Source organism: Euprymna scolopes, chromosome 10 (genome assembly GCF_053919585.1).
Source record: "Euprymna scolopes isolate OS-2025 chromosome 10, ASM5391958v1, whole genome shotgun sequence".
Lineage (NCBI taxonomy): Eukaryota > Metazoa > Mollusca > Cephalopoda > Sepiida > Sepiolidae > Euprymna > Euprymna scolopes.
Window position 1 is genome coordinate 116,735,320 of NC_136491.1, and position 11,635 is coordinate 116,746,954.

Consider the following 11,635-nt stretch of genomic DNA (forward strand, 5'->3'; position numbering starts at 1 on the left):
CCAAAACAATTATGAAAGAGATACTGCTGCTGTTGTTGCTGTTGCTACTACTACTACTACTACTACTACTACTACGAATATTACTACTACTACTACACTTATAATAATAATAATAATAATAATAATAATAATAATAATAATACACTTACGAAGAAGATGAAAGCACGGGAAAAAAAGACAGGAAAATGAATAGGTAAAAAAGAAATGATTAAGAAAAAGTAGAACGACAACAACAAAATGGACGAGGATACAACGAAGAAGAAGAAGAAGAAGAAGAAGAAGAAGAAGAAGAAGAAGTGCTAGAACAAATAAGAGGCAAAGTGAAAAGCAGGACAAAAAAGTATCGAAAAAGGAAAAGGGAAATTAAGAGAGAAAAAAAAAAGAAGTTAAGAGAAATGGGACAAGAAATATAGTCACTAGTAAAAAGAAAACATAAGACAAGAAAAAAAGAAGGAAAATGCTAGTAAAACGAAAAAAAGAAAACGAAGTAGAATAAAGGAGAAGATGACGATAAGAAAAAGAAAGAAAAAGAAAAAAGAAGAAGATTATGATACAGGTAACTGCGTATTTTCCCTATGCTTTCAGGTGCCACGCACAGGTGGGCGACAAAGGCACTTTTGGTTTATGTTTTGCGCGGGATATCGATCATCATTCGCCATTAATTGGTCCAATTAATTATTTTACCAAATCTTGTAGCGACGCCGACACAAAATGTCTTTGTTGCGATAGAGACATGCACGGGGGGGGGGAGAAAGACGCGGCAGAGCACACAAGAACTGAAAAGAGCGTATTGTATGAAACGTGGCTTTAAAAGACAAAACAGCGAAAAGCTCACAGACATAAACGTCCAGATTGTGTGTGTGTGTATGTGTGTGTGTGTGTGTGTGTGTGTGTGTGTGTGTTTATACACGGCGAAATACAAACGCTGAATGCACAAATAAAAACACCGAGTTGATTTACTTGGCATCAATCAGAGTTGTTACATCGTAGTCTTTTTATCACCGTTCATCTCGATCGATTGAATCCACTGTAATTAAGGCCTCTGAACAATTTACATTTTATACGTTATTTAATTGTCGATCGATAAATATATAACAGAATCGCTTAGTTTATTGTTAAATGTCTAGCTTGCTGACAATAATAAATAGCAAGAATATGGTTGCAGGAAATATACTCGATTTTATATTCCCTGAATCTAAGGAGACTAATAGGTTTATAGATACTAAAGCTAAACGGATCAAATTCGACTGTTCCTCTTTATATGGACCCTTACCACAGGTAAGCATTACACCAGGAAATTGTTTGACAGATTATAATTTAATGATTGACCTCAGTGAGTAAACGGGAATGAGAGACTCCCACAATTCACTCATGAAGGGAATTACGGTCGTTGACGGAAGACATCCAAACGTTGGCTATCAATACCGCGGTCACGCCAAAAGTCATCGCTCTAAGGAACCTCAGAATGGTGTCGAAGATGTAATATAATACGCCCTCTCTTTCTGTCCTTTCTTCTCTCTTTAATTAATGCAATCATAACTGAAAGTCTCTCATTTGTTTTTTTTTTATGATTTTCTACTATGTTTCATAAGTTTGTGGATATGCGTGTTTGCATGTCCAGCTAACAGTAAAGAAAACTACACAAAAATAATCCACAAAGTTGGTATATTCTTTATCAGTGTTGCCGCCAGTTTCCAAAATTGTTCAGGGGCGTTTTTTGCGAGGGTGGGCAGGTTTCCAACCGGACAACGCCGGTTAACAGGTCCTACTAGTATATAAATATTTAAAAAAAAAAAAGAAATAATAGGTTCTCTACAGTGCAATATATCTTACAAAATATTGTGGCTTAAGCCAATGATGAGGGGGGCATATGAAGCTTCCTCTCGGCGCACTGCGATGGGTCCCAAATTAGAGCATGCAATCAATCGATTTGATTGAAAACTAAGCGATTTCACCGAATTTGATTACAATAAAAATATGCGAATGAAAAATATTCATTGATCATCATTCAATCCCAGGTAACATCAGATCTTCCTGCTACTATATATATATATATATATATATATATATATATATATATATATATCGATAGATAGATAGATATATAGATAGATAGATAGATAGATATAGAAAGAGAGAGATAGGGAGAGAGAAAGAAATATTTATGTGTTATATATGGCAATTAAGCGACGGATAATTTTCTGGTATTTGCCAGTGTAAGAACTAATCGAGATTTTACAGGGATAAAACGTGTAACCTTATCGCTGTATATATTTTCTCAGCAAATTAACTAGTTCTATTCACGTATTGAGAACTGTGTAATACTTAAAATTACTAAATAATATATTTAATATCCTTATTATATTTTATGTCGAAACGTGAAATCATAATAATGGTAACCTGTGGAGACTTGTTTTCACTCAGACTCCAGGAAACACCATAGGATGTTCTCTAAGAGAAACCTTTGATGATGGATTCCATTAAAAATCCAAGTGAGATAATTGTAATAATACACACATACATAATACACACATACATAATACACACACCTGCTGGGAAAATGGTGGGATTGTTCTGCCACGCCACTAGCTATCTTACTTCTGATGCAATTCCCTACCATTATAAGAGGCAAGTATGTCAAAGGATGGAATACTGTTGCCACATCTGGACAGGTGCTGCGAAAAAGACTTATCCTGCCTTGGCAGAGTTCAAAATAGACTTCATAGCCTAGTGAGGGATGTTCTTTTCTCTTCTCTTGCACCTCTTTCCCACAGAAGAGACGTTGCGAGTTTGTGTCTGTTTTATCGTTATTTTGATGGCAAGTGCTCGTCTGAGTTCCAATCTATGGTCCTCCCTTTGCCTGACTTCCACGAAAAACACTCGTCTATCTGAAACCACTATCGATAATTTCCCCCACTCTTTATCTGTGCCTAAACCGTAACGTAGATTCCATGAACAAAGCTTCTTTCTGAGAACTGCACACCTGTGGAACTTTGTTCTGTTTTCCTGCTTTCACACTATCTACAATATGATCGTCTTCAAGTCTAAAGTAAACAAGTTCTTGATAAGTCGTCGCCTTAAGTAACCCAATTTACCAAATTTCCACTACTAACGATCGCTACAATATTTTCCCATTGACTACCGTGCACACATTTACCACTGGGCCTTGATAAGTAGAACGTACGTAATGGTTTTGTCGCAAATAGAAATATATTCAAAAGTTACGGAAACGATAAAATCGAAAAAATAATCATTAAAAAATAATTATTCATAAAAAACAGTTTTGATAATGGAAAAAAAAGTTTGGTAAGATTACCTGCTATTGCAGGCATATTGGGTCACGTGATCTAAGCAGAAGGGGGAGTAAATAAGTTGAAAGCATACATATTTTAAGAAAACAATAATAAACATTACATATATTCATTATTTGTGAATTTCTTAAAACTAGCATTTTTACCTTTTTGAAGGTTTTATTTATTTTATAAAAGAAATAACTGATTGAATTTGCGAGAAAATTAAAACTTAATTACTTTCCCTGTTAACTCTCCAATTCAAATCATTAGATTTGAAACCAAATCGCTATATTTTGCAACTGTCTTTTTTTTCATGAATCATCGTTTTTCGTAAGATTTGGATGTGTTACTATTTGAGACATGATAATTGCGTAGGTACTATATGTTTTACTTGGAATTCGATATTTATTTTTCGTTATTATATTATATAATATTGAAATATTATAGAAGCACCAAGATTTCAATCAGAAAAATACATACATATACCGACGCAATAAACATACACGTCAGATTGAATCAATCTCCTTTAAGGAAGAAAGATTGGAAAGAGAGAGTCAGGGAGAGAGAGAAAGAGAGAGAGAGAGAGGAAGAGGAGGAGGAAGAAGAAGAGAAAAAGAAACAGAGAGGAGAATGATTTATGAAATCGTTACGCAGAAACTGTATCCTTTGGTAATAATGCCAAATAAAGAATTTCAAAAATTATAGCATAGCAAAATACATAATCGAGTTGATTTAGTCATATTAATATTTTATTTTTTGTGAAAAAATCTACGATAGCAACAGTTCGTGTATCCTGCCTTTTTTATACTGTTCTATTTTCCAATCTCTCCGGTAGGTAAGCTGAAACAGGATTCCATACAACATGATTCAAAATATTATAAACGTATTTTCTATTGACGATCTGATTCTATTCATTAGCGCTTACACATTCATTTTTTTTTCTTTCTTGTGTTGTATTGTACGACAGCACACAACATCTAACAAGCTACCATTCGTTCTTAAATGCTCCATAAAGCAGAACTATTAATCTTTTTGCTCGGATAACTTTGCTTGGCTCTCTGCTTCTTTTTTTATCAAACGGAGATAGTTTCCTTCGCCGTTTCCCCAGTTTTTTGTTAGCGTTCGGTCCTCAGTGAATGATAGAAATATTTTGATAACAATTTTTAAAAAGAACATTCGTCAAAAAGATATTCACGCGTGAAGTAAACACATACGACTTCCTCTGTATCGACTAAATTTTTTATCTCAATAGATATTTAATAACGTTTATTTATGCATAGAGATAAACAGATAAATAGAAAAATGCAGGTATAACACGCGAATATATATATATATATATATACATATATATATACATATATATACATATATATACATACATATACATATACACACACACACACACACACACATATATATTTATATATATATATATATATATACATCGTATGTATTTACGGGTAAGAATGTGAAATATATTTTGGAACAAAAAAACGGTTGTCTGAAAGAAAAACAACTTCGACCGATCATTTAATATATCAATATAATTATAATTATTATCGAAATATTTGCCTAAAAAGATTATAGTAAACACAAACATCTCTCTCTCGCTCTCTCTCCCTCTCTCTCTCTCTATATATATATATATGTATATATATATATATATATATATATATATATATATATATATACTTCAGTGTCCGAACTTTTAGAGCTAACGGTAGACATTGATGGTTGAAGATTCGATTCTTGGCTAGAACGAAATACTTATCTAGTCGCACTAAACATCTGTGATACAACGAATAAACCATATGTAAATGTGTGTATATATATATATATATATATATATATATATATACATAGTTTATCTATCTATCTATCTATACTTCTATAAATTTTCTTTTATGTGCATTGATATTCATATTAAAAATCCGTTTTTCTATTTATTTATGAAGAAAATACAGCGTTGTTATATATGAATCGCGGAATTGCATTCATCAGCAAAAGATCTGGCTAATTTGCATATTATTTTAAAAATTCATTTTAATCAATTTCCTATTAGTTTTTCGATTTTCTTATGGGATAATCATCTTTAGTTAACCATTACGTGTAATTATATTCATGCAGATATTCTAGATGATTTATACTTGCGTAATATTTGCGTAAAAAGCTTATAGTAAACACAAACATCTTTCTGTTTCTGTCTCTCTCTTTATATATATATATATATATATATGGGTGTGTGTGTATATATATATATATATATGTGTGTGTGTGTGTGTGTGTGTGTGTGTGTGTGTGTGTGTGTGTGTAAGTATGTATCTTTGTTTACAAATTTTGCCTACCAAACTCTTCTGTCAGTTTTTGGTCTACAGGCATGAAGCGTAATATATAGGACATTCGGACTCATTCGAAGCTTTATACATATATATATATATATATATATATATATATGTATATATATATATATATATATATATATATATATATATATATATATATATATATATGCCATTCTATTAAAGGCGAATTAACGGTAAATGTTTAATCGACGTAAATCACAATAAACGATCCTAGGTTGGAAATTTTATTCTTTGTATAGAAAATGTATCTGATTAAAACACGGAAAACAATCCGTGGCTCGAATTCACAAGTCAGTCCGACGCTTTACACAGCAATATTTTGACAGCACGCCGAAAGCACCAGAAGCTCATGTATCGGCGCTGGCGTTTCTTTTGGACCATTAAACCAACATGAAGAAAAGAGTGTGTTACATCGGTAACAGCTAGCACTCCTACTTATTTGCCAAAGTTTTTTGTTCTAAGCGCAGTTCCATCATATGATGCCAATATATTTGCAAGATTGGTACCAATCGACAGCGCGTAGAGACCGCGTTTTGGGTACAGCACTCGTCATTCCAAAATGTGCAATCAACTAAGTACTGAGTAATATGATTTTAGACGAGTGGTCATTTTGGGGGTAAAATATGGAAATCTCTGTTTACAGTTTAAATATACAGAAAGAAGTTCTAACACAGTTAGTGCTAATAAACGAAGAAAAACAAGATTGATTGCCAATAGAAAATATAAGCACCGCTGTTTAATTGAAGGAGAGGGGAATAGAGGGAGAATGAAAGTAATAAAAAAAAAAGCATGATTGTGTTTCCGTCGGAATAAGCGGCTCAGATGTTTTTTTGGCAAAATGGCTGACACGTTCCACAACATCAGCCTCACTTTCATCTTTGGCACGTCTGCAACGCAGCTTACCCCATCGTCTTGCACCTTGGTCGGTGTCCAAATGGATCTAAATCCTTTTTTTTCTTCTTTTCACTTCTCGTTTGTTATTTTTCTTATTCAAAGGCGAAAACAGACTCGCGAGGTTTTCTTTACTTCTGAGTTTGTTTGCAAAGTTCGCAGTATACGAGGTGCCTTCAATAAGTCTTCAGATTTTTTTCGTATGAGCACTTTTGTTTATAGTGCATACATGAAACATTATTCCCTTTCGAAGTAATCGCACCCAGCTTCAATGCACTTGTTAACCCTCACCCAACAACTTCTGGAAGGCCGCATTAAAATCCTCCTGTGTAAGTGTGTACTCAATTGTCTAATAATGACAACCTCTTAGGTTTCCTTGAGCTTAGGGAATATCCAAAAGTCACAGAGAGCACGATCTGGATAATAGGGAGTGTAAGGAACTCAGTAAAACGTCTTTCTGATTTTATCTGGTCCTTTTTGGGACAAACATTGCGTAACTCTTTCGCATCTTCAGATTCTCGCGAACAATTGTGTGTCCAGTTCCCATACTAACACCAAACTGTGCACGTATTGTTTCTATAGACACACGACGATCCTCATCATTGAAATTCTTTATTTGGCCAATCAACTCTTGTGTTCTCAATTTCCTACTCACGTCACGCCTCTCATTATCTCTCACAGACTCTCTGCCTTCTTTGAATCTCTTATGCGACTCAAAAACTGGTGCTCGATTCATGCAGGGTGGTCCAAAAGCAGACTGAACTATTCTATACGTTTCTGTGGAAGATTTTTCAAGTTTAAAAACATAATTAAATTGCACATATTTCTTTTAAAGTGTCCTCACGTCCACATTGCATTTTTTTAGATTCATCAACTGTGACAATCAGGCTTTAGTAGGGTGTATTCCAATTCCTGCTTTAGATATTCCTTTAAACCTGAAACCATAAAAAATTAGTCAGTCATATCATAAGACGTATCGAAAAAACACATTGAATTTTCAAGCGTCTACAACAATTTTAAATGCCCGTACAAAAATAGTTTGGAAACTTATTGAAGGCTCCTCGTATATGCAAATGCGTGAATATGTGTGTATGTGCGCGAGTATGTGGGTGTATATGTGTATGCTGTTCCGATGATAATACTTTTATTTTCTAATTGATTCATTTTTCAGTTCTTTACGTCATATTGTTTTGTTTTTTTTTCTGTGCAAAAACGCTGCTTGGGTTTGTGGTTCTGTTTTATGGATGTCCACACGCATCTCTTCAAGTACGTCAAATACGTCCTAAAACGAAATACGTTCGATGTATCTGGGCAGATGGCACACCGAACATTCTTTTCCTGACTTCACAAAGTACAAAATCCACTTCGAAATCTAGTGTGGGATGTTCTTTTATCTTTCTTACTAAGAGAAGAATCGTTGCAAGTCTTTCTTTACTCTATCGTAATTTTCATGGTGGGTGTTCGACTGAGCTCCACTTTAAAATTCCTTAATTGTAAAACATTCACAAAAAAACGCGTATAGTTACTACTATTGTGAGCCAATATCCTTTCTTCCTTCTTGTATATAAAACTAAGCGTAAATTCCATGTGCAAACTTTGTTTTCAAGAATTCCCCGTCTGTAAAACACAATGCAACGGAGGTGCGTTCCAGCTGGTTGTTTTCAAGTCAAATGTAAATAAATTCTTGTTGGAATGTTCTCTTAAATACTTAAAATCTGGCAAGTTTGCATTAACCCTTTTTCTCCCTGTGGGAAGATCAGACAAAATAGTTTGAAAGTTGAAAAACTCCGGCATGCAAAAAATGCATGAGCATCCCTACCGGCATTCTCCGGGAGGAGAGACTTAGGTGATTAACAATAAACTAACCGCCTGTACAAAGAGCGATGGAAAAGACTGTGGGATGGATCTTCTAGAATGGGGATGGGTCACATAGGACTAGCAACCGCAGTCAGCAGGGAAAAGCCATTTCAGAAATGACGTTGACTCTGTTGGCTTTGCTGCTGAAAGAAAACGTCCCTGCGTAAGTTTCCTGGTCGAAAACCACAGTTAAAAATTCTGTTCAGTTGCAACCATCGTTATGAAACCTAAATATATTTTCCCAACCTACACCTGAGAAACTAATAGGCCTTTATTCTCGGGTGGCTTTTCGGTCTTGATAGTAATCGATTTGTATATTTAAAATGATCGTATTTTCACACGCATTCTATGTATCCCTTTCTTATCATGTAACCCCCTCTCAGCTTAAAAACGAGTGCACCTTCTAATAATTAATGACGCCAATGGCCTTATTTGTCATTTTCGGCATCTATTCTGCTACGGCTTGAAAGCTTGAAAGAGTTTTCCATGACCCCAATAAACTAATTAAAAAGATTACACATTTTGCCTTGATTACAAGTTTCCTTTTTTTTTTAATTTTGATGAAACGCTACTATTTATACAAGATATCAAATAATTAATTATGTGTGTATCATTTTTTCTATATTGCTCTTATCTTGCAGGGTGCGGGGATATCACATACCAGAAGACAGTATGGTGATATTGAATATCTGGGGTATACACCACGACCCAAAAGCATGGGACGATTCTTACATTTTCAACCCAAGTAAGTAGGACTCAAACGCCAATCTACATCGTGCAGAATCAAAGCATTAAGAAATGTGACATGACAGAGAGTGCGTGAGTGTAGTGCTAAACGCCGAGCGTAGACACATTGATCACATGCTACGTGCGATTAAATTAGCTTAAAGTCTATACAAGATCTTGACTTATGTAGTGCCTGATAGAAGTTGATTTTTGTCAAATCCATTGTTTATATATATATATATATATATATTATATCATATATATATTATATATATATTATATATATTATATATATATTATATTATATATCTATATATATCATATATATTATATATAATATATATATATATTATATATATATATCATATATATATTATATATATTATATATATATTATATATATCATATATATTATATAATATATATATTATACATATTATATATATTATATATATATATATTATATATATTATATATATATATTATATATATTATATATATATCATATATATATTATATATTATATATATATTATATATATTATATATATAATATATATATAATATATATATTATATATATAATATATATATAATATATATATTATATATATATATATTATATATATTATATATATTATATATATTATAGATATTATATATTATATATATATTATATATATTATAAGTATATATATATATATATACATATATATATATATATACTGCGTATCAAATTATTAACGATTTTACATTTTTTTAATATTTAAGGAACGAATGAATAACAATCCATGAAACTTTGAAAAACTGCTTACAATACTATGCAGCTACTCCAGTCAGAGAATAAAAGTATTTAAAGCAGTATTAGTGAAACTATAGCAGAAGATAGCAATATCTGTTGATTTCAGTGTATCAAGTTATTAACGAGGTTGAGAAAAAAAACACAATATACCCATAATTTTTTTATTGATATAATTTTCAAACATTAAATGAACTAGGAAAAATGCTTAAAACACAATAATAAGATAGCAATTACTCCGTTGATATAATTAGTAGGGGATATACGATCCTTTTTTTATGAATGACTTATAAAAGACGTTGGTCCATAGAATTAGTCAAATTTGTGATTTCGTCAACAGTTATTCCTCGCGATACATCTTTGCTCTTAAATTTGTGTCCACTCGCATAGAGGCGTCGCTTTATGATACTCCATAGGTTCTCAATTGGGTTCAAATCTGATGAACTTGCAAGTCACTCCATTTTCCATCGCACAGAGAACCCCTGTTGTTGAAAATACTGTTGGCTTTTGTTTGCTGCATGCGAGAGAGCATTACCCTGCATAAAAAATTATGGTTTTTCGGAACGTTAACCTTTGTTTCTTCAGCCATGGTTCAAAGTGCTCCTTCAGAAAACTATGTAAACATTTAACGTCATTTTTACGCCTTTTGTGGCTCTCCATGGGCCAACTGAAGTACCTCCGATAATTCCAGCCCAAATCATTATCCTACCACCACTTTGTTCGCGCCTTAAACGCTGATGACGATGTCGTCCATCTAGGATCCATCCCTTGCTCCAGCCATCTGGGCCATTAAGAGTGAAACGCAATTCATCCGTGAACAAAATTTGGAAAAATCCGTTTTCATGTTGTCCTCTGCCCATTTCGATCGGTTTTGTATGTGATGTTGCTTTAATAGAGTCATTGTCACAGGCTTAACAGACTTCGCCAGTTCTTTCAGAAGGTGACATCGAGTCCTTTTGAAGATATTCTTCAATCCGGCTTGTTCAAAGACTTCTCGACTTGTCAGCCCAGGGTTCTTAACAACTTCACGTTTAATTTGGAGTAGAGAACGCCGTGAAACAACTCTAGATTTACCTTTATCAACTCTCTTACATACATTTTTAGGGTCCTTGACAAAGTTCTTCACAGTTTGATGGTACCTTCCTATCATTTCGATATTTACATGGTAGTTCTACTTTTGCTAGCTGTTCTGTAATAGTACTCTTTTCAGAACTAATCCAACCACCTTTACGACACATTTTATTGACGAAACAAACTACCTTGTTAATAATTTGACACACCTCAAATACCATGGATTCAGCAATTATGATGGCAAGTTGTTTACATTGCACGGAACAGCACGAAAATTTCACAGTACGCGCAGCTCAGCATTGCCAACGTTTCTGAAACTTTTGATACGAAACTACCGATAAGTTTCTGAAACTGGTAAAAAATGTTAATAATTTGACACGCAGTGTATATATAGTGGTTGAAAACAAAATGGTATATTAGATCATGATTCCTCAGCAGTATGGATCCAATACAACCTCCTCTAAATGAAAATAAATAAAAAAGGTTCGGGATAATGGATCCAGTTTTGTTCTGCTCAAGATTAATTTGGCTAACATATGTATGCAATAAAAATGTTTTTCTTGCTAGCGTTAATCATCCTTGTTTTCCAAAAAAAAAATAACAAATATTTTTTACACACACACACACACACACACAC

The 11,635-nt window shown here is 33.2% G+C and overlaps 1 protein-coding gene across 1 annotated transcript in view; it reads left to right on the top strand.

The window, feature by feature from the left end:
- Window positions 1-11,635, top strand: part of LOC145286234 (steroid 17-alpha-hydroxylase/17,20 lyase-like) — a 176,262-nt gene that overhangs the window by 161,435 nt on the left and 3,192 nt on the right. The window contains exon 5 of the mRNA XM_080135054.1: window positions 9,046-9,149. Within this exon, the coding sequence (XP_079991180.1) occupies window positions 9,046-9,149 (104 nt within the window). The remainder of the gene's footprint in view (window positions 1-9,045; window positions 9,150-11,635) is intronic.